Source organism: Penaeus monodon, chromosome 42 (assembly GCF_015228065.2).
Source record: "Penaeus monodon isolate SGIC_2016 chromosome 42, NSTDA_Pmon_1, whole genome shotgun sequence".
Lineage (NCBI taxonomy): Eukaryota > Metazoa > Arthropoda > Malacostraca > Decapoda > Penaeidae > Penaeus > Penaeus monodon.
This window is the reverse complement of record NC_051427.1, coordinates 8,130,170-8,154,160: the sequence shown is the minus strand read 5'-3', so window position 1 is coordinate 8,154,160 and position 23,991 is coordinate 8,130,170. Positions and strand designations below refer to the sequence as shown.

Sequence of the window (23,991 nt, the reverse complement as noted above, 5' to 3'; positions counted from 1 at the left end):
TTTTAAGTAATCTGTATGTTGTCAGTTGAGTCGACAGGTGTTGTCTCTGGCATTTTTTATGCAGACTTTTTGCGCATTTTTTTGGTTCAGCACAATGTAGTCAATTTGGTTGCGTGTTCTTTTGTCTGGTGAAAACCACGTGTACAAGTGTCTTGGGTGGTGTTGGAACAATGTATTGGCTATAACTAGATTATTTGTACTACAGAATTCAATAAAATCTTTACCTCTTTCATTTATATCTCCAAGGCCGAATTTTCCACAGGTGTCATTTTTTAGATCATTTTTTCCTACTTTGGCGTTGAGGTCTCCCATGATCACTTTTACATCTCTGTTAGGGATTGTGTCTAAAGTATCTTGGAGAGAGTTATAAAAAAAATCCATTTCTTCATCACTTGCAATATTGGTTGGTGCTTAGCATTGTATAAAACTAATGTTATGAGGTTTTGCTTGTATTTTGACTTTTAAAATGCGATCATTTATTGTGCTGTACCCAATTAGTGCATCTGCATTTTTTTTTCGTGAGAAATATATATATATATATATATATATATATATATATATATATATACATATATATATATATATATATATATATATATATACATATATATACATATATATCTATATATCTATATCTATATCTATATCTAATATATATATATACACACATGTATATACATATATATATATATATATATATATATATATATATATATATATATATATATATATATATATATATATATATATACGAGCATACATACATACATATGTGTGTGTATGGTTATAAGAATAAAATGCTATGAGGGCAGCTGGGATGGGGGTAAAGGAGAACCACACAGAAATTCTAGGGTAATACTTTTTCATTTCTTTGTGAAGGGTTAGCTGTGATTGCACAATCCCTACAGACTGGCATATTTTGTGTGATAGGCTGAAATGTATAACACAATTTTTGCTTTAATCAGTTTATGAAGTGCCATTGTCAGTGTTGATTAGTACTGTATGGTGCCATTGTCAGTGTTGATTAGTACTGTATGGTGTCATTATATATGCCTTCCTCTAAATTTGTTCTATATAAAGGTTCAACAAGATTTTGTTGTTGCTTTTTGTATAGATTTTGCCATGTATATAAATTTGCCATATATGTATCAAGCATAATAGCATCGTACTCTACAACAGTAACTTTATGATGAATATTCTAGTTTATATAAAAGATTAAAATTGTAGTGGATGAATGACATCCATATCACTGGGTATCTATTAAGACTTGGTCAAATGGGTTTGTGTGGTAAGTAGAAGACTGAAAGTTGTAAAGTCAAAAAGTGTGTTAATTGATGTTACCTGGCATGGTGGTTCTAGACAAAGAGGGTAATATTACTAGCTGTAGAAAATAATCTGAAGGTAACCCCACAGTCACTTGTGGAAGATGCATCAGCAATGACCTGAAGTGTTCACTGTAGCCTCCACGCCTTTGTACCTTCAGCACTCTGGCAAAGGGACAACAAAGCCCTATCATATATAAGATAAGAAAATGTTTGTAGACAGTCCTGGTGTTTTGCTGTCAAATAAAGAACCAGTTCAAGCTCTGTCTTGCTCAATGTTTTTTTTATGCCTTTCATAATTTAATTACTTTCATTAGCTGAACTTTTAACTTTTTTTTGTTCACTATTTACCAAAGCAAATTGTAGTTTTAGTGGTTATGGCATTTATGTGTCCTTTTTCATTTTGGACAGTTTTGGTATCTTGCAGAGCTCTTGTTTAACATCAACATTTTATTCTTATTAATACTATATTGTGTTTTAAGTAAAAAGAAAAAAAAGAAATAAAATTGTCTTAACGCTAACCAATATTTTCCAGGTATATGGGCCCTTGGCTGATGCTGACCGCATTTTTACCAACCTCTATGGCCGACATGATTGGAGGTTAAAGGGTGCTCTTGCCCGTGGAGATTGGTACAAGACCAAGGAGATCATTGTAAAAGGGCATGATTGGATTCTGAATGAGATCAAGGCCTCAGGTCTCAGAGGGCGTGGAGGTGCTGGCTTTCCTTCGGGCATGAAGTGGAGCTTCATGAATAAGCCGTAAGTTTGAAGGCAACCCTCATCTTGTTGTTTTGATTCTTTTTCCTTTGGTATAGGATAGGGAATTTTTAGAAATTAATTTTTTTTTTTTTTTTTAATCATTGCACACTGTGTATCTTCTATTTTGTTTTTATCTATTTTTACTCTAGTTAAATATATAAGATGGCTTCTCCCTTTCTTTAGCTCTGATGGCAGACCCAAGTACCTGGTGGTCAATGCTGATGAGGGAGAGCCTGGCACATGCAAGGACAGGGAGATTATGCGTCATGACCCTCACAAGCTCGTTGAGGGTTGCTTGATTGCTGGACGTGCAATGGGGGCTAGGGCTGCTTACATTTACATCCGTGGAGAGTTCTACAATGAAGCTTCTAACATGCAAGTAGCAATTAATGAGGTGAGTTTATTTTTTATTATTATTGTTTTTTTTTTCATCAAGTATGATAATGATTTGAAAGAGGAAAACTTCTGTTAGTCACTGTTGACTTTAAGTAAAGTTTCCTTTTACTTTCATTTCTTAACCTATTGGATCCGGATACTTCCCAGCAATCACATGGCTCAAAATACAGGCATTAGGGTTATGTGAGCGGCCAGTTTTATGGGTGCATGGCTTGTAGGCCATGTGCACATGAACAAACTGTGTGCAGTGACCAGACTCTGTGGCTCCCTTTGCAGTGTTATTTTGTCTTTTTATGTATAGACTCTGGGCCTCCCCTTTGCATGTTAATTTCTCTTTTTATGTTTAAGCATTTTTAGCTTTTTTGCCATTTTCCAATGCCCATATTTATCATTTTATTTGCTTTATCCAGATGGTAATAGACTGTTATCCTGTCACATTCCATGTTACCTCTCGAGTTAGTCCAGACTCAGTGCAAGAATCATAACAATAAGTAACTCTTATTCCTGGCCATTTCCATGCTCAGCATGGAAATGGCATCCTCCCTGGAACTGGTACTCTTCCAGTCATAGCTCACAGATATTACATTTCACTCGTGTTTATCAATGGGAATAATGCAAAAGCCCCTTTCTAAATGCCAAATGAACCTAATCACCCTCCAAGAGTTTTGTGGACTCATGGTGAATTTTTCCTGTCACCCTAGCCTTCAGTTGAAATGCTCTCGATAGTAAGTTCATGCCACCCCAGACCACATCCACATTTCCCCATGACAGCATGTTCACATCACCCACTCCTTGAGCCAAATTTTTTCATAACATGATGGTCATGTCATCCAGATCGAAGGGTTAAGTAAATATTTCACTTACAAACAGTATCATTCAATACTATTTCTTATCCATAGGCCTACAAAGCTGGCTTCATTGGCAAGAATGCTTGTGGTTCTGGCTATGACTTTGATGTCTTCATGCACCGTGGTGCAGGAGCTTATATCTGTGGTGAGGAGACTGCCCTCATTGAATCTTTGGAGGGCAAGCAGGGAAAGCCTCGTCTTAAGCCCCCTTTCCCTGCTGATGTGGGTGTGTTTGGTTGCCCCACAACTGTTGCCAATGTGGAGACTGTTGCCGTTGCTCCTGTAAGTTAATCTCATTCGTTTATATGGTGTTGATACAAAGTAGTTGTTGTATTTTGCATATAGTGCAATAAGTGCAAAAATAATGAGTGCACTCATATGAATGAATGTTAGAAAAAGATGGATAAATAGCTTCAAGTGTATAAATTAAATATATATAGAATAATTCTTTTTATCATATAAGTAATAAATATGTATTTAGTTATATTTATAAATAAATGTTTTCCACAATCATTGTGAATAGGATTGTTTACACATTCAGCAGTTTGCAATGACCTTGGTGAATAGTTGATGGTAATTTTTATTAATTCCTAATTGTGTTGCATTTATGTACAAAAGAATTTTGGAAGGAAGTAAGTGGAAAGCAAGAGCTTGAAGAAAAGAAAATGAAAAAAAAAAGAAAAAAAGATTCTTCAATAACCATTCTCTTTACACCAGACTATCTGTCGCCGTGGTGGAAGTTGGTTTGTTGGGCTGGGACGCACTCGTAACAGTGGAACCAAGCTCTTCAACATCTCAGGCCACGTCAACCATCCATGCACCGTTGAAGAAGAAATGTCAATTAATCTGAGGGAACTGATTGAGCGCCATGCTGGTGGTGTAACTGGAGGCTGGGATAACTTGCTTGGCATCATCCCAGGTGGTTCCTCAACACCCATCATTCCACAGAAGTAAGAAAACCAGTGTTTAGGGAAAAGGTTGATGTGTGAGTTGTGTAAAGGTGTTTTATATACAGGTGTTTTTTTTATCTTTATTTTTGTTATTTTTTCTCCACAAAATTACAGTTTGAATATAGATGTTAGGATTTTGTTGAACATGCTAAATAACATACTTTCCTCATACTTGGAATTTAATAAAATTTACTAATTTAGTGAACTTTTCCAGGGTTTGTGAAGAAGCAATCATGGACTTTGATGGTCTTGTGGCTTGCCAGACGTCTCTTGGAACAGCGGCTATCATTGTGATGAATAAGCAGACAGATGTTATCAAGGCTATTGCTCGCTTAATTGAATTCTACAAGCACGAATCCTGTGGCCAATGCACACCTTGCCGTGAAGGAGTCAATTGGATGCACAAGATTATGGGCAGATTTGGTGAGTCCTCTTAAAACTTTTTCCTTCCTGTATTGGGAAAGCAATGTAATGTTTATATAAACATTTTCTTTTTGTAAATCCATTCTCTAATTTTTGGGTAGCAGTATGACTTAATACAAAGATATTCATACATTTTTTTTTTTTTTTTTTTTTTTTTTTTCCTGCATCCTGCAGGGATGAGTTGATTTTCTTATGACTCTAAACAAATTAATGGATGTAAATTTAGTCACAAATTGGTATAGAAGAGGAGTTTGAGGAAATTGTTATATTATTATTTGATTGCATCATTAACCAAAATGTAAAAATTTTAAACAATTTTCTTTTTCTTTTGAACAGTAAAGGGAGATGCACGCACGGAGGAGATTGATGCCCTGTGGGAGGTGTCCAAGCAGATTGAAGGGCATACTATTTGTGCATTGGGTGATGGAGCAGCATGGCCAGTGCAAGGCCTGATCCGCCACTTCAGACCAGTGATTGAGGAACGCATGGCCCAATTTGAAGCCACCAAACAGGCTGTATCAAATTAAGATTTCAAGATTGAAAAAAAAGTAGAAAGATGTAGATATTTCTGGGCCATGGAGAGGGAGTGGCCACAATTCTGGTAATTGTTGTTGGTTCATACATCTTCAACAATTTTTTTTTTTTTTTTTCAGGTTATATTTGGACTTTGGTAACACTAATTTGCCATTACAGACTCCCTTCTGGTCTGGATTATGTTATAATTCTTTTAAGAAAACAATTCTTTAAACTACCCAATAATTGAAACATTGCCCTATTTTCTCCAAATGTTGAGTGCATTTTTTTTTTTATAACTAAAGTGTAAATAGGTTATTTAATGTAATTTAGAGGTTATTCTGTAACTTCATGTATGAAAGAAAATATATGTATAAAAATAGATTGAGATTTTTTATTATCTTCAGACATAACTTACAGGGATTGCAACAAAATAAACAACTTTTTCATCTTTTAATAAAAAATATTTATAACAAATACAAATATATATCTATCAGGTAAATGGCCAAGACACAGTGCTATAACTTGAAATGCACCGTCATGCAGTCAGGTACACGAATCATTGCCCGAGGATAGACAATGCAAGGGGTTTTCAAGTCCTGAATGTGCATACTCAGGATGTCTTTATCGATACCACGGAATATCCCACTAGCATGTGTCTTTTCATGCATGTTGATAGTTGCTTCCTTTCCTACCAAGGAAGTAACGGCCCATAAGAATCTCTCTCGCAAGTCTGCTCGACACTCTTGCTGTGTTGGATTTTCCTCATTCTGTGTTCCTTGTGTTTCCTCCATCTGCAACAAACAAAAATAGCAATGAATCTGAAATCCTTTAATGCAACTGCTATTATTTATACCTGAAGACTGTAACAGACTATGTTATAATAACACTATGAATCTTGAAAGGCTGCCAGTCTGAAAAGACCTCCAATACTGTATTTTATAAGATATAGTAAGAATGCAAACCTGGTTAGAAAGACAATATTTATAAAATCCTAATATCAATAGAAAGATTAAGAGTACTAGTATTGATAAAGTCTCTTGAGACTCAAAGGGTGAGTGTGATAAATCTTAGCACACTGCATGACTGGATTAATTTTAATATTATACTTAATAAAAATTGTAAATGCTTTCCTTGTTGGAAGTGACAGTGCAAATTTCATTTCTGACTTTAAGACTACTTGAGGTGATTTTCTATGAAGTAGCTTTATTAACCTTTTGGATCCTGGTGACCTGACCATCATGCCACTTAACCCACGGGACCATCTGCCGGGGGCACGACGCACATGCCATAGAGTATGCATGGACATGCCATGAGTTTTTTTTTGTTACAATCATGCTAAAAGATTTTTTTTTTTGCCAGTGAAAGTGTGATTAAGTCGGTTTTAACACTCATTTTTACCATGCAACAAACCGACAATTTCAACTCCATGATGCCACACACTGCTTATTTTATTCGGACTATAGACCGTATAATGATCAACTATGGAGTCTATATAACAACAAAAATACCCTTCAGTCTCGATTTATCAGGAAGTTTGGCAAGTAGAGACTGTAAAAAATAATGAAAATTGAAAATACAACATATCTTCGTAGTATTATGAAGAAACGGCATGGGATGCTGGTATTTGGCATGAGTGGTCGTGCATGCTAGGGCGACGATATAAGCCCCCGGCAGCGAGGCCCCGGCCTCTATGAATGCTACCCGTCAATTATGGGTTAAAAAAAAAAAGGCTGGCTGACATGAATATATTGTGGAAAAATTTTGCTGAGGGCTGGGTGATGGGAATGTCTCTTGGTCATATAGCACTATAGAAAGATGTAGTAATGAAAGGGGTAAAGTGGGGGAGTTTGTTAATGATTAAATGTACTACACCTCAAAAGTCATATAGCAGTTCATGATAGTATGGCATTGAAAGGGAAAAATCCCTTGCTCATTGTTGTGGGGAGACAGGAAATGGGGACTGTGCCCAATGTAGGGGATCACTCCTGCCGTAATTTTTACCCTTTTTGCCACAATAATTTATCATAATGTGTTGGGAAGAAGTGGAAGGAAGGGGTGTAGGGGGAACATGAGTAGGAGGAAGGTTGATGTCTCCACTTACTTTGAGTGTAGAAAGAATGGGAGCAGAGAGATTGGGAGAAGGTTGAGGTACAGGCATGTTATCTTGGATCATGATTAGTTCTGAATGTCTTTGAGACTTTCTGAAGTGGTTTTGGTAGGGAAGGTCTGAGAAACAAAGGTCTTCTGAGGGGGAGAAGAAAAGATAAGCTTCTGTGGGATTGAGCTAAAGGTAGTGGAGGAGAGGGGTAGATGTCAGGGCAGTGGTAGAAATTGGGGTGTCTGGATTTAGTATTACAAAAGAATTTGATTGGGAGAGGAAGGGTAGATGTGGAAATGTAAGATGGAGGAGGAACAGATACAGGTGGGGGATGTAGAAACATCTTTGGAAGAAGAAGGAGGGTTGGAGTGAAGGGCAGCACTGGAGTATGGAGTAAGAGAAAAACCTTGTCAATGTGCTTCTTCTCTGGCCTCGTGTAATGGGAGGCCAAGTTTGAATCTGAGAGTTGCCACTTCCGATTCAAACTTGTAGGGGCAGCCCCTATTAAATACATTATGGGAGCCACCACAACTGGCACATGTGCGTGACTGTGCAGAGCAGTTTGATCGATCATGACCAGGTTGGGCATATAGAGGGCATTGGTCAGTGTTTGGCAGGGTGGCCTAGATGCCAAAAATTTTGATATTGATGGGGTGGAGGTTGGTATGGTCTGACAGGAAGGGATTCTCTTGCAATATAAACATCAAGGGGGTGATCATGTCTAAGGAAAGAAAGCTTGGCAATATTGGTGGAGGAGTTATAGCAGCCTCTAGCCAAGAGGCACTCAAGTAAGTCTTCTCCACTATCTGACCAATCCTTGTCACAGACAGGGCAGTTTGTTGGGAAAATGGAGACAGTTCATTACTGGCCATGGTAAGCCTTGATTCTGTTGGGGAGAGAAATGGTCCAGCCCTTGTGGGGTAAGGTTAAGGGTTAATAATTAAACAAGAATACCATGTCCATAGCTCCCCCAGATCATTCAAGACTGGCACAAAGTCAACCATTCATCCTATCAACATGGCTTTCACACCTTAGGAAGTAGATAGTAGAAGGGATCAGAGAAGTATAGGAAAAAGAGAGGGAAGAAAAGACCATGCAAAATTATTAGAGTCAAAGGCTGAAGTCCAAGGTAGGGGTGACCCCCCCCCCTTCCATGTGGCAACAACAGGCTAGGGTTTGGGGGGATCTATGAGCCATGCTCCAAGGAAGGCACCGTTTCCATGCTCATGATCCTATTGATACCCACTTCGAGTGGCAGTGCAGGTTGTATTACAGAAAATTTAATATATTAAGGGAAAAAAGAAGAAGAAAAAAGGCTCTGTTTTGAAATACCTAGAGAGAGGATGTGGAATCTGTGGCTACAGCATATCAAATGACAAATATGGATATTGGAATATGATAAAAAGGCAAAAAAAAATTATGCAGAGAGGACACTGCATATGAGTATTGGCCAGGCTTACAGTCAACATGCATTAGAAAGTCATCACTTAAGGAAGCTTATTGCCTGCATGGTATAAAGATTTAATTTTTTTTCTTCTAATTTTGTACCCAGAGCAAAATTAATTACAAAAATTTACTAAATGGATGCCTCAAGCAAACTTATTCATTATTCTATTGTTCAAGAAGTATATATATCATAACACTCATCATCATCTGTATTCATCTTCAGTAAAACAAACAATATAAGGTACATATCCTATTTTATTTCAATTTCATGATGTTTTCTTTATTCATTTGAGCAATTAATTCCATTCATTATGCATTTACAAATTTCTTCTTTAATCTCTTTATTGCTGTGATATTCCTCAAAACATGGCATTGTAGGATAATAGCATGTCCTTGGCAGAACAGGTGGGAGGTAAAGACACTCAATTGCCAGGGAACAGACATTTTCTAAGGCTGTGAACTATAGTTACCTAACAGGTGGTGAATAATATTCTAGAATCACAACTGTGGTTGCCTATCACAGCTTAGGGTTAGCCAAATTACCAAGGTTATTAAGGTATATAAGTATATATGTGTGTGTGTAACTTTTCTGTCTGTTGGTATAATCTTTAGTTTTCATGTTTTTTTTTTATCATCAGTTTCACTGATTCTATGAATTTTTCTTGATTTGGACATAAAATGTAATAAGAATCATTGAAAGTTTCAAATAGATTAGTGAGGTTTTGCTTTCTATAGCCTTAGCATGTTCTTAGCCAATGTTGCTTTATAAAATGGACAATTCTAGATCCCATAGTCACATCCACTAAAGCATCAAAGGCCACAGCAGGTATATCTATGACAAGCAATGCTATGAGTATGGTTAATTTGGAATAAGCACATAATACCATGAATGCTGTATTACTCGTACAAATCTGAACCATCTCTACCCATAGCAATGTTGGTGGTTGGTGGAAGTGAGCTATTTTCTGTTGTGTGGATAATTAACACCTTGGATCCAGACAACCGGACTATCATACGATGAAAAAATTTGGTGAGTAATGCAAAATTGATGGCAGGAGGACAGAAATTACTTGCCATGAGTGCACAGAGCTCTTAGAGGGTGATTAGACTCGGTAGGCATTTCGGAAGGGGATTTTGCATTATCCTATTGAATGAGTGTGGAATGTACTATCTGCGAGCCATGACTGGAAGACACCAGCTCCAATGGTGGTGAATAACTGATAGAAGGAATAATAACTACAAAGTTATTATTCAAACAATATACACATGTGGAAATTTTAAAGTATGGCTGAAATCCCTACACCTATCAGGTTAAGAGCAATAAAACGTAATTTAACTCTCTATCTCTGGGCTTTCAAGTTCTGGATCTATGTCACAGCCGCTTGCCTCTTGGACTCTCCTGTTTCCATAATTTTAGGGCGTCCCTAAAGAGCTCCAAAAAGCCACAATACTGACCTTTTGGAATTTATTGAGCAAGAACTTTTACCTTAATCTGACACTTCAGATTCCTTGTTCTCATGATCGTGTTCCTTCTGGACGTCATTGCATGAATTAGAAGGCGTCTCTTCATTTTCAAAGTCTGGGGGGTACATTCTTGCAACCTCACGGAAGAAATAGTGGTTGACAGTGCTAAAGGTGTGCTGCTGCACAAATAGGAGCCGAGCCAAATACTGTTTGTAAAACTGTAGCCGATTGCCAGGTCCTGGGGTCCACTCCTTGATATCACGCCACAACAGTTCAACATTCTTTGTGTGGGCTTCAGCGTTCTCCTCATCGATGGAGTCCCCAGAGTGGTTTATCACTTGATGAACGTAATCATAGTCTTTAATAGAGTTGTAAGCATTCCACCTGTTACTCACAATGACAGTTCCTGGAAGAATATATTTCTGGATAAGTGACATCAGATTCTGACTTACAGGTTCTTCAAGCGGGACAATGAAGTAGTTCTTGCTGTCGCGCTCAACCCCACCAAACACCCAAATTTGGCTGAGCGACTTGCCCTTCTCGTACTTCATCTTCCCAAACAGGGTCTCGTCTATGTCGACGACGATGCCTGGTCCACCAATCGGCTCCTGGTTATCCAGCCAGTGCTCCGTCACCTCCGAGCAATATTTCTGCCATGCTGCCCCCGTGGCCAACGAAATGCCCAGGCACTGGCTCACCGTCTGGTAGTCCCACTGCTTGCTCAGCCAGTGGTTGGCGAAACACATGACCTTGTAGGGCTCGATCCTGGCCCCGGAGAGGAAGGAGCCGTTAAAATCACTGGCGGAATAGGGGCACTGCTTCCTCCTCTTGGTCTTGGCGATCTTCTTGTACTTCCCGCAGTACCAAGTGTGTCTCTCGGCTCGGTAATGGCACGGGGTCTTGCAGCGGGGACAGATGACCTCCAAGGGCAAGACCCCGTGGTCTCGCAAATACGCGATGCTGGCCTCGTTGTCCCTGTAGAATTTCTGAATGAACTCGAAATAGTTGCACTCGCACCCTGGGCACACCTTGGCCATCTTGAACCGCCTTGAACCCAACGCTGCCAATCACCTGCTTTTACTGCCATGAGGAGGACTGCGGCCGCTCGAGTGGGCTTCAGGGGGGGTTGGAGGATGACCTGGGAATTTATCGCTTCTTTTTTTATCAATTCTGGTACAATACTTATCAATTTTTTCGGCAGGTATTTGATTTTTTTTTCCAGAATGTATCGTTCTATTGCATATTACATGGTAGGGTTGGTATTTGTAGGTTTGCTGTTAAGTTGCTTATTCCAATAATACTATAATGATACTATTTCCCCCCCTTTATATTATAGCTAAAGGAACCTACCAAGTAAGTCACTATATTTATTCACAAGAAAACACTCACAAATATTCGATTTCTTTAGTTCTGAAAACGTTTTCTGTTCCCGGATAACATCGCTTCAGTTATATCTTGTTTTTTTTTTCTTTTGCTAAATTTCATAAACATGCATCACCTTATGCGCTGTATTATTACGAACCAATGACACAACAGCAATACATCGCCTCGTGCCTCCAGAATATGCCGTACCTTCAACTAAATTCTCCAGCGCAAGTGGTAGCACTGCCGGGCGCGTTCGCTTACTTGGCGAAACTGGACTCGCGCTGAAATCTCGAAGCCCTCTGATTGGTCGAGACGCGAGGCTCCCTCCGGGCTGACCAATCACATCCCTCGCAGGCAGAGGACGGAGACTTCGGAGCTCGAACCGAACGCGGCCGGATTTAGTTTCCGATTCCGCCGCCAGGTGTGCGACGATCAGCTGGTCGGGACGTAAACATCGACTCCTCCAACAGGTGACATCATCTTAAAGTTTACGTTGTTTTAGGCTCCCTTTTCGCTTCGTAGGCGACGGCAAACCCACTTTTTAGTGTCCTTAGGGACTGATCTTGCAGGAAATAGCGAGAAATTCCGTTTGAAAAAGTGAGATCCGTACGTGATTGACAGGTGTTTTGATGCCAATGAGACGTTTATGGGGCGTGACAAATATTTTTTTTTTGTTTTGTCATATATCTATGACTCATTCAAGGTTTTGGTTGAAATCACTAAGGAATGCAGGGTCTCTTCCTGCCACGTATCAATTGGAAATGTTTTTTTGAAGTTTTAACACCTTGAATTTATGTGAGACCTTGATATATATTCATTTTCAAGGTTAGTAGTATCTTGGTCATTAATTGTGATATTGGTTACTTGGGTCATTTGTATTTGAATATCTGTGTCCAAGAATTATAGAGATAAGTTTTGATCATGGAAAGGTATACAAGGAAGTGAATATATATGGATTTGATATTGCTGGAAATGACACTTAACAACAAAAGTGAAGAATCTGACCTTGCCATCTGATAGAGTGTAAATTTTTAAGACACTTTTCTTCTATAGAAATTCCTTTGGAAACTCATAATAAGGGTAGTAGAGAGGATGAAAAGTTCATAATTTCCAGGTGCTCTGTAATATGTACTTCTCCAACAGGGAGAGAAATTGACATGTAAATGAGGAAGTGACTAAATAGATGGAAAAAAACTGTAGCAGTGACATAAGTGAGGGAAATGAGTGCTAGATTCATTTGAAACATGATGAGCTCTAGTTTCCTTTGAAACATGATGAGTACTTTCAGAGATATATAGTTTTAACCCGGAAATCAGTGTTAAGAGTCATTTCCAAATATACTATGGATTTGATAGAGAATTCAATTAGAAAAGCTTAGAACATTTCAATAAGTGATCAACAAAATATATAGATTTGTAATCTCATAGGAAACCCAAAAGAAAAAATCTAGAAGATTCACGTTCTCAAAAAACAGAATCTAGAATAGAAAAATAAGTTACAAAAGAGTAACCTTTAGTTTAACCTTGTGAATGACTGATTTACAACCTTGTGTGTATTGCTTTTCCATTATGATTTTCCTTTATGGTATGTCTGTTCTAACATCCCTGCAGCTTCATACTAACACTTTACAACCACAGTCAGAGCAAAGGCAGTGAACACCACCCTTGCGCTACAATTACTAGTGTCCACCTCATACATGTCACAGGGAAAGCAAAATGGACCGGAAAGTGTAAGTACAACATTTTGAAAATAAAGCCTGTAATAAAATGAAAATATGAACATACTGAGAAAATGTGTAGAGAGTATTATTGTGCTTTGTAAATGGGAAAATATTACCATGTGTTTCATGTGGGCTCTTTTTGTGTTTTGCTCAGGTGGAGGTGTTTTTTACAGTGAAAAAAAAAGATGATAAATTTGGTTGATTTCTGATCAGCTAATTGTTTTTGTTGAAAGATATTGAGACCTGGTAAAGTTGCTATAGGTTTTACAGGTCTTGCACATCAGTATTTATCAGTGTAAATGGATAGCATTAGACATTGTTGGTTATGCTATTTTTTCTGGTATATTTTGTCAATGCAGTAAGTCACAAACATTATTAATATCAATGGATGCTTTGGATTTATACAAGAGATTTTGTTTTTGTATGGTATTAAGGCTATCAATGGTAATTCACAGGAAAAGTGATTAAAGTTTTTCTTTTCTTTTCTTTCCTCTGGTATGTAATATATATTACAGATTGTTGACATTTTACTTGAGGCTATGGCAGTTGAATCAAGGTGACTCATGAAATGTTTATACAGGGACTTCTTGTAATTCGTCGCCCATCTTTTTGCTGATCCATTCTTTTTTTGCCAAAATTTTGTTTATAGTACAGAAAAAAATACCACTCTTTGGTGGTCAGAGCATTCACAAAGTGATTTAATGCACATCAGAGTCTGTAATATTACTTGAGACATAATGCAAAGAGAAAGGTAAACTCCAGGAAAGTAAATACATTAGTAGCTGTACTCGTGGTACTCATCAATAACAGTAAAGCAGCAAGGCTTGTATGATTAGGTCTGTGCAAAAATGGATGGAAGGGAATTGTCAATTTTGTTGCTATTCACTTCCTTCAAACCAGCTTCAAGACAATGACTTATGGAGGAGGAATTAATCATGGAAAATACTGGGTAACTATGCTGAGAGTTGATCATCTCTAGTTGATGGTCAACTATCCTAGCAGCATTTAGTTCTCCTGTCCTGGCAGGTGGATTTTAGTGTGGTCTTCACTTTTTTTCTGTTATTTTCTCATTTCCACCGTTATACCATATACCTAGATCAATGTATATATAAAGATTCTGGCAAAATTAGAGGGTGACAGGGGTTCTGTTCCATCTGTTTGTGTGTACTTGCTTGTCCTTTTCAATATTTTCTCAGCAGTTTTCTCATACTGCAAAAGCTCATCCATGTATGGTGGGTTTGGGTTACTCCAATCTTGTAGAATGAAAAAAAGAAAGTATGTATGGATTTTGTAGGGGTGCAGAAGTTAATTACATATTAAACGAAGAGAGAGAGAGAAAAAAAAATGAGGTAAACATTGATCAGTACTCTTTGTCTAGTAGAGTGCTATAGTTCTAGTGTGGTTAAGAACTCAGGAATGTACTGAAAGAGATATATTTTGTGTAAACAAAGTATGCCTGTTAAGGGTGCATTTCACGCTTGAAAGGAGTAAGGCTACGGACTCACTAAATCTGACATGTACAATCAGCATGGTCAAAGTGGTTTTGTCCATCTTTATGCAAAGCCATATCTTTGGAGGATGCTGAAGACAGACAGTTTCTGAAGAGACTGAGTGAGCTTTTGCTCCATGGCTCGCTCTTGAAGAAATCTGAAGTATTTGAGAATAAAAGACTTAAAAGTCATAGCATTGATATAAACAGAATAAAGAATAGAGAATTCCATACACTGTTTCGCAAGCTACAAGTAAGCGATAAATTGATACTTTTATGTTAAATACGGCATGTCCAAAACAACATGTATGTATTACAAATAACTAGATAATGTAATTTATCAATTTAGATTGGTGAATGTCAAATTACATTATTTTATAGATATGTGGACATGATACATCAACTCTATTGAACAGAGGACTAATTAATTCCTCCTTTATGCGTTTCAAGATACACATGTACATGTCAGAATATAAATGTTTTGTTCCTTGTGCGTGCTGCTTGCTCATCAGTGCTGCACATATGCCCAGCAGGGTCACTTTTATTTGAATAATGGCAGTTGACCTGCACATATGCTGACATGCATGACATTTAGACAGAGAAAGATACAAATTCTGCATTTGTTGGGGTCACAACCTAACATACACATTTATGTATTTGTTTGATTTCATTGATTTACCATTGTTTTTCCTCCACCATTTTATGGATAAGTCATATTGATACTTGGAATTATGTATTACAAATGGCATTCAGAAGGCTACAGATGATTTTGCTTGAACTAGAACTAATGGAAGTTATTCAAACTACAGATAAGCCATCAGGTTTTAGGTAATGAAAATGCCATTGTTTTAAATCAAGACCAATATTGATTAGTATTTTAGTTGCCACTTGTATCATCCTCATGGAACTTAGAAAACTTTTTTTTTTTTTTTTTTTTTGTTGTATTGCTCGTATGCTTTTTTATTTATTAAGATTTTATATGGCAAAGCTAATTCAGTGTTTTAGGATAATCTTCAGTATTTTTCTTCTTTTTTAAAAAGTATTTTTTGAAGGTTTCTTTGTAGTTAAATTTTTGTTCTGGCCTGCATTTTACTTTCGTGTTTTATTATTATTATTTTTTTTATCTAATGTTACTTGAGTTTTTCTTTTCTTGTGTTTCAATTGAAACTGTTTTCCATGTTGGCTTTCCCTTTTGGCACTTTCTCTCCTCTACTTTTGTCTCATTTTTTTGTGTCCGTCGCTTTGTTAGTCTTGCTTTAATTACTGTCCGGCTTTTTGTCTGCTCGGTGTTGACTTTTGGTATTTGAAATTAACCTTTTTTTTCTTTCTATGTAATTTTTTAAAATTTAGATTTTACATTTGGTTATAAATCTGTTGTCTAGTATAGTTAATTTCAGTTTTTAATTTTTTATTTTTATTTATTTATTTATTTTTTATTTTTTTGATAATAAGTATCTCAAGTATTTTGTGAAATCACAGAAATAGGTATGTTGTTTCTTATTATAAAATATCTTGATTTTATATTGCATTGGCTGACAGTAACAAATTTTCAGGATGGAGTCCATGCTGAACAAGCTCCGCTCTACAGTCAGCAGCGCGGCCAACAGCGCAGTTTCAAATGCTGTACAGATTGCTTCACAGGTGTCCAATTATCTTCCTGGAAACCCTGTGACGAGAGAGTTTGAAGCCACTCAGCACATTGCCTCTGCTGGACCTGGTTAGTATCATCATTATTATTGTTATTTTTTTTTAAAAAGATTATTGTTGTTTATTTTATTTCATTTATTTACTTGTTAATTATTATGATGAAAATATCTTCTAGGATTTGTGACCTTTCAAAGATGATATCAACAGAAGATTTGTGGAAATATGAATGATTTCATTTAATTTCATTTCATGGAATTTCACTCCAGGCTTGGTTTGGAAGATATACAAGGGTTACAAGAAGTCCACAAAGCAGGATGCTGCCATATTTCTGTTTGAGAAGCGTCAGTTGGACAAGTGGGATAAACAGGAGAGGGAGGCCATGCTGGATAAGCTGAGAAAAGGCGTCTCTCAGTTAACGAGGCTGAGACATCCCCAAGTATGGTTAATGAGTTTCTCCTGAGTTAAAGGCTTTTTACTAGCAAGGAAATGAGGATATTTATGTTTTTTGGGTTTTTTTATAGAAGACAAGATTTATGTCTCTTTTATGAAAAGCTAGTTCTGTCTATTACTCTCAGCATCTAAGGGCAGTTGCTAACTAGGCAAATAATTATAGGGAGATAAATTGAAGAGAGCTATATTCTTCATTTACTTAAACCATCTGATTGTACAATGCAACTTTAATTTCTAGGTCTTAACAGTCCAGCATCCTCTTGAAGAATCAAGGGAAACATTAGCTTTTGCAACAGAGCCTGTGTTTGCATCGCTGGCCAATGTCCTTGGTCAGACTGAGAATATGCCTGTTCCCACACCACAAATATTCAAGGATTACAAGCTGTATGATGTTGAAATCAAATATGGTCTTGTGCAGGTATGAATATCAGTGTTGTGCTAATTTGATATATTCTGCCAATATTTGTAAATAGTTAGGAATCCCAGTGATATTTATGTAAGATCTGTCAGTTATTTTTGAAGGTCAGTCTTTATGAAAACTTCTAGTAAACAGTTGGAAAACCCAGTGATATTTACGTAAGATTTGTCAGTTATTTTTGAAAGTCAGTGGTTAGTTTAGTATTGAAAATCTATAAGTATAAATCTTGACTTACTGTGAAAAGAGTTGCATTTATGGTGTTACCATTTGAAAGGGAGTCTAGATTGTGTTGAATGCTTCACATTAGAGGTTTTTCTTCTCTTTTTTGGTGTATTTAATTTTATGCTACAACTAATAATGTTTATATGTCCCAATAGGTCAGTGAAGGTCTGGCATTTCTTCACAATTCAGTCAAAACTGTCCATCGTAACATCTGCCCTGAAAACATTGTGTTGAATCATCAAGGTGCTTGGAAGCTCTTTGGATTTGACTTCTGTGTGGCTAATCAGGCTACTGCAGACCAGCCTGTATGTATATGTTCTAAATTTTTTTTGTGTGATTTATGTTAAACTTTTGATAAATACCTTTATTCCCTCTCTCTTTTGTAACTGCCTTCTTTTTCTTTAATATTTTTCTTTTCCTCCTCTTTTTTTGGTTATCACTTAGCTTTGAAATAAATATTTTATGGTTTATAGATATGCATGATAAGTCACTCAACTTTCTTGAGAGTTGTCAATCATAGTGATACAAGTCGTTTCTGATTATTTCCCATTATCTCATTCCCTTTTGATTCCCATCATATCTCCACTCCAATGATGTTAACCTCTTACAGCTGGGCACCTATAACTGTCATGAAAAACCAACTCTTCATAACGGGTATGGCCTTAGGTGTCACAGCTTGCTTTTGTTGTGACCCCTAAGTTCCACTATATGTAGTAGACTCCCCAGCCAAAAGGCTAGATGTTTGCAAGAAGTCACTGGAATAAATGACACCCAGAGGTTTCTGGTATCATCATTGTAGGTCAATAATCTCATCTCACATTGATTTCCATCACCTAATCTCGATAATTACCATTGTTGAACTTCAGCTTCTTCCCACCATTTCATCTCTGATTATTTCCATCATCTCATCTTGGTTGATTCTTTCTCTTTCTCAGCCCTTCTGGCCCTTCGAGGAGTATGACTCACGGCGGCACCCCAACTGCCAGCCCCACCTGGACTATCTGGCCCCTGAGTATGCCCTCACACACACCCTTGACACGGCTGCTGACCTCTTTCCCCCTTGGTGTCTTAACCTATGCTCTCTTCAATGAAGGTCGTCCAATTTTCCACAACAACCAGGACTTCGGTACCTTCAAGAGGAACTGTTGTGAAGTGAGTACTGTGTTGTTGTTTTGCTTTGGGAAGCTGATTTCATTTGGGTGTGTAAGGGCACCCAGTAACTTCTGTTGAAATTGTCTTTTCTTTTTATTTGTTTCATAGGAATAAACACAGAAGATAAAATAACAATTGCTTACTTTCAGTTCTAACTATTTCTCCCACAGTATAAAAATCCGAACAGCCTAAAGCTACAGTCAGTACCAGATGGTATAAGAGACCAAGTACGCCTCTTACTCCATGCCACCCCACAACTTCGACCAGATGCATTGCAGTTATCAAAGGTTGGTTCTTTTCCTGAATCCATACTCCTATAGGTTTATCTCCTTTACTTTTAACAGTGTATACTTTTATAGAATGTACAAATAGTTATAACAAGTATAGCATTAATAAGAAATATCAAAGTATTTGGTACAATTTCATGTTCGTGTATTCCCTTGAATTTAAACTATACACACTTTCAGATCAGTGTTGAGATCATTTTCCCTGTTTAAAGAACTAAAGTTGTAGTCTGAAACTAATTAGTTTCCAGTTTCAGCATGTGAATGAATCTGATTGTTAGTTGGAGCCAGTGAGGAGTGCTATGATTATTTTGCAGTAAGCAGGATTTATATGACAATTTTTCCCTACCAATCTAATATACTAAAAGTGATAGTAATAACCTAACAAAACTTGCAGGTGCCATACTTTGATGATGTTGGTGTGAAGACACTGAGTTACCTGGATCAGATGTTTCAGTGGGATAACATGCAGAAGTCACAGTTTTACAAGAGTTTGCCGCAAATCATACCCCAGCTGCCCCACAGAGTGTGTGTGCTAAGGTTAGAGAGGATTTGTGAAACTTTATGTGGCTGTATTTTGTTTTTTGATTTTAGTAGTTGTTTAATTATTCATATGTTTATTTATTTCCTTGTTTGTTATATTTTTAGGGAAAGTTTTCTCATGTCTAGTTAGGTATTTGGGTATATAGAGTAATGATTCTTGACTTCATTTTAATAGATATGAATTAGTTTAAAGTAATTTGTTTTATCATCCAAAAATTTAAATCTTTTTCAAACAAAATATTATGACATTTAAGAATTCTATAGCATTTTCTCTCTCTTCCAGAATTGTACCAAGCTTGGTGAAGGAATGTATTAACTCAACCATGGTACCATTTGTACTTCCTGTTATCCTATTGGTTGCTGAACGAGCCACAAAAGAGGAGTTTGTGGAACACATTTTACCACATTTGAAGCCTATAATGAAGCTCACAGAGCCTGTCCAGGTGCTGCAACTTTGGTTTCAGATTTGTTTTTCTTAGGAGTGTACTCTGGTATAACTGCATGTTTTGTACATAATGTGAGTTTGATGAGTGACTGATTAAGAGATAGTGTGTATCAAGTTAACTTCACTCTACTGAATGATAATAAAAGTTTTGTTTTGATATGAGAGTATTTATGGAAATAGTACATGCTTTTACATCCCTTCCCCCCCATTACACTTTTTAGGTCATGTTACAACTAATGCAAAAGATGGAACTGCTCCTGGGAAAAACTCCTGCAGAGGATGTTAGAAGCGATGCCCTGCCACTCCTGTACCGTGCTCTGGAGTGTGATACTCAACAGATTCAGGAACTGTGCTTGAGTGTTATTCCTACCTGTGCACATCTGGTGGAAAACCATGCCATGAAGAATGCTCTCCTGCCTAGAATCAAGAAGCTTTGTCTCGGAACAGGCTATCTGTCGGTATGTTTTAACCCTTAGATGACTGCATTAGAAATCTCACAGCTTCGTAGACTCCGGTAATTTCTGGCAACCACCATACCATTGCGAGCGGGAGTCTGCTACATGTAGTGGAACTTCCCTCTTGATGCACTCTAGTGCGTCGCCATGTGTATAGCCATACCCAGGAAGTTGAGTTTAGTTGAGGCATTTTCTTTTATATTATGTTTTTTCCAGTTTTTGATTAACCCATTGGTGCTGGGTAATTACACTGTCCACTGTAGTTTTATTTTGTGAATTTAGGTGACACATAGGTGACTCCACAATTGCTTATTCATCAAGAAATCAAATTGTAGAAAATATGCATTCCTAATTCAGAATTATTTGAAATATTTTAGATTTCTATTGCTAATATATATGCTGTACCCAAGGCCTGATTAATAATCTATCAAGATAAAAGAACATTGTTAGTGGAAATGGAGGAAATAGACCTGAGCATATGGAATAGAAGAAGGAATTCTGTTGAATATGTGAAAAATACATGCATTCTCTGTTTCCATTGATAATCATTTGACTTTTGTAGTAAATATTAAATTTTTCTCATTATTTTCTCAGGAATGTATTGATTTATGTCACACATATTATAGTTAATGCGTTAAAATGAAAACTCAGTATATAAGTGATATAAAGAAAGCACTAAAAATATACAGAAAATTTCCCATCAGTTAGTTGATTGGGAATATATAGTAACTAAGTACCAATTCATGGGTTTCTAAAGAAAACAAGGTGTCTTACATGAAAAAAAAACTTTGAAGTCTATTTCATTCTGTCTTTCAGGTTCGTGTAAACTGCCTTGTATGTGTGGGCAAGATCCTGGAGCACCTCGACAGATGGTTGGTCATGGATGATATCTTCCCATTCTTGGAGCAAATACCATCAAGAGAAGCACCAGTGGTTATGGCCATTGTGGGTGAGTTGTTAACCCACTTACTCTGGGTTGCCATGTTTAGTTTATTACTTTTTGCTTACACATAGTCACTTGTGAAGTGTTTAGATCTCCCCTGTTTAACCCTTAATGGACAGGTCACCTGTACAAGTATCTTAACATACTTCTCAGTCTGTGGGGTACAGCTTTAAGCACAGCGACATGCCAGAGTGCTTGCAGGAGGAAGTTCTGCTACTCATAGCGGATTCTGGTGCCCAGTGTCTGGATTTTGCCAGAAATCACCAGAGTTTATGATGCTCAGGGGTTTCTGATACCCATCAGTGTTGGGTTAATCTATTTCTTGAATTGAAAAAAGGTTAATAACACTGTCTTTGACAGTAATAATGTTGATAAAAAAAAAAAAAAAAAAAAAAAAAAAACAGAATTCAAGGAATGGGGGTAGACAGGAGAGGTCAAGTAGTAACTAATTCCTTGGCAACATTAAGTGACATTATCATTAGATAATACTTTTGTTTTACTATAATTATTATTGTTATTATTATTTATTTATTTATTTATTTTTTACTTTCTCCCCCTCTTTCTTTTTCTCATTCAGGGGAGTATTTTGACAGACTGCTGACTCTCCTGGACATGTGACTTGTAGACCTAGAATGAACTCTCCTGTGTGGTGTCAATATTCCTTGCCTCCTCTTTGCAATGTTGCTTTTTCCCATTTTTCAAGATCTATATTTGTCATTTCTTATGCTGTATCAAGATGGTAAGAGACTGTTTTTTTTTAATCAGACTCCATATCTCTTCTTGTGGTAGTCTGTAACTCTATCCAGGAACAATAGTAATAAGTAATATAGTGTTATTTACATTTTTGTTTTTTCCATATTTTTGTGTCATTCAATTTTCTGAACCATACCTTGTGCCACTGGGCAGAAATAAGGTCCTGAACATGGAAAAAATATCTTCTCTGGAGCTGGGGCTCTTCCAGCCATGGCTCACATTTGGTACTTTCCACACTCGTTTACTGGTGGAAATCATGAAAGGGCCCCTTTATGTATTCATGAGGAGTCAACCCGGCTTTTTCATGATGGCACATTTCCATCACCTGGCTTTCAAATTTTACCATAACAGGAAACTCATGTCACTCAGATCTAATGGGTTAATAATATATTGCTTTTTTGCAGGAATTTTCAAAGTAGCCCTAAACCACAAGAAGCTTGGCATATCCAAGGAAATCCTCGCAACCAGAGTCCTGCCTTTCCTCTTCCCCTTAAGCATTGAGAACTCACTCACCCCAACCCAACATTCTGCGATCATGGTCCTCATTAAGGTGAGCGAAAAATAGCAAGTGCAAATTTCCTTTTATTTTATGACTTTGTTTATTAATTTATTTTCAAATGTTAAGATTTTTTGTTAGGTAATATCTGTTAATCTGAAATGTTTGAGATATTTTCAAACTTTTTTTCAGGATATGACAGAAAGAGTGGAGTCTGAACACAGAACTAAATTAGAACAGCTAAACTCCATAAAGGATGAGCAAAAGTAAGTCTGTATGAGAGTGAATATTTCTTTACTGTTTGATACACATTCACACATGGAGATTAATTTATCTTGCAATTGTTTGGTTTACATTGAATTTTATATTTATAATTTTGGTCCATTTCCAGAGCACTGCAGATGGCAATGCCAACAAAAATAAATGGAAACGATAATGCACCAGTATCAGCTGTTGATGCAAGTTGTGACATGTTTGCTGGCCTTGGGCTGAACCAGTTCACAGGCGGAGGAACAGCCAATCATAAACCCCAGACCCCTACCCCAGTGCCCAACCCAGTGTCAGCATCGACTTCCAAGCCCTCAAATCTTTCTCTTTCTCTAGAGGAAAAGCAGAAGTGAGCATTCTCTTTCTCATTTTACTAATTTAAGTTCCAGAAGTATTGAGCATGTTTTAATTTTATGTAACTTTTTATTTCATATGGATAGAGCAGGTTTACCTCCTACTGTTGGTTGTTATTATTTTTTTTTTACGTGTAGTTTTTTTAAAGAAATTGCATAAAAAGATTTTAAATTTTGATCACCTGTCTTGTTATCACAAGCCTAACTGAGGAATTCTTTTTCACTAAACAGGATGGTTAAAGAACAGGGGTTACAGAACACCTTGAGCAAGCAGCCCCCCTTATTGCCTTCCCCTCCACCCCCTGCTAATGCTGTCAACAAACCCATCACTAGTCCACAGTCACAGAATCCGCCCTCTTCCCTGGCAAAGCCAGTACAACATAGCCGTGACCTCACCTCATCACTGATGAATTCCAACTTGAACATGATGAGCAACCAACCTGCAGTCCCGGTATCAGTAAACGGGCACCAAGGGATGATGGGAACGACTGCATCCATGGGAATGATGAATAACATGAACAACACTCCACCGGCATTCAGTGGCATGACTGGCAATGGTGCTCTCATGAACCCAGTTGGTTCAAACATGACTTCAAGCATGACTTCTGTGGGGACAACTAGTAACATGTTCCAGCCCATGGGTGGAATGAATTCCTGGCCTAGTCAGGTCCCTGCTCAAAATACACCGATGCAAAAGCCAAACTTCACATTCATAACTGTTGCCATCGAAAGCAAAAAACCGTGAGCATGAACCAGATGGCAGTCAT

General features: G+C 37.3%; 4 protein-coding genes across 4 annotated transcripts; 2 read left to right on the top strand and 2 right to left on the bottom strand.

The window, feature by feature from the left end:
• Positions 1-1,857: 1,857 nt before the first annotated feature.
• Positions 1,858-5,586, top strand: LOC119598968 (NADH dehydrogenase [ubiquinone] flavoprotein 1, mitochondrial-like; the record flags this gene model as incomplete). The annotated part of the gene is given in 6 exon segments (XM_037948702.1): positions 1,858-2,081; positions 2,265-2,475; positions 3,377-3,607; positions 4,043-4,275; positions 4,490-4,698; positions 5,035-5,586. Coding segments are annotated over 6 exon segments (1,299 nt in total), but the record flags the coding sequence as incomplete, so codon positions are not given.
• Positions 5,587-5,649: 63 nt separating this feature from the next.
• LOC119598969 lies at positions 5,650-11,589 on the bottom strand. Its single transcript, XM_037948703.1, has 2 exons — positions 10,245-11,589; positions 5,650-6,005 (listed from the first exon to the last, which is right to left on the bottom strand). Exon 1 carries the CDS (start codon positions 11,257-11,259, stop codon positions 10,246-10,248), a length of 1,014 nt encoding a protein of 337 aa, XP_037804631.1. The 5' UTR covers positions 11,260-11,589; the 3' UTR covers positions 5,650-6,005; position 10,245.
• LOC119599116 (gem-associated protein 7-like) lies at positions 5,730-7,387 on the bottom strand. Its single transcript, XM_037948873.1, has 2 exons — positions 7,316-7,387; positions 5,730-6,005 (listed from the first exon to the last, which is right to left on the bottom strand). Exons 1-2 carry the CDS (start codon positions 7,385-7,387, stop codon positions 5,730-5,732), a joined length of 348 nt encoding a protein of 115 aa, XP_037804801.1.
• A 403-nt stretch (positions 11,590-11,992) lies between the features above and the next one.
• On the top strand, positions 11,993-22,874 carry LOC119598967 (SCY1-like protein 2). Its single transcript, XM_037948701.1, is given in 15 exon segments — positions 11,993-12,057; positions 13,225-13,316; positions 16,350-16,513; positions 16,710-16,879; positions 17,132-17,311; positions 17,689-17,838; positions 18,469-18,585; positions 18,587-18,685; positions 18,856-18,972; positions 19,367-19,509; positions 19,796-19,955; positions 20,179-20,415; positions 21,229-21,361; positions 22,513-22,658; positions 22,797-22,874. Coding segments are annotated over 14 exon segments (1,908 nt in total). The 5' UTR covers positions 11,993-12,057; positions 13,225-13,302.
• The last annotated feature ends 1,117 nt before the right edge of the window (positions 22,875-23,991 follow it).

Coding starts and splice junctions, on each gene's coding strand:
- LOC119599116 (XM_037948873.1), bottom strand. CDS start 7,387: ATGATCCAAGATAACATGCCTGTACCTCAACCTTCTCCCAATCTCTCT. Junction 6,006..7,315: donor CCATTCTTTCTACACTCAAA/GTAAGTGGAGAC, acceptor TGTTTGTTGCAG/ATGGAGGAAACACAAGGAAC.
- LOC119598969 (XM_037948703.1), bottom strand. CDS start 11,259: ATGGCCAAGGTGTGCCCAGGGTGCGAGTGCAACTATTTCGAGTTCATT.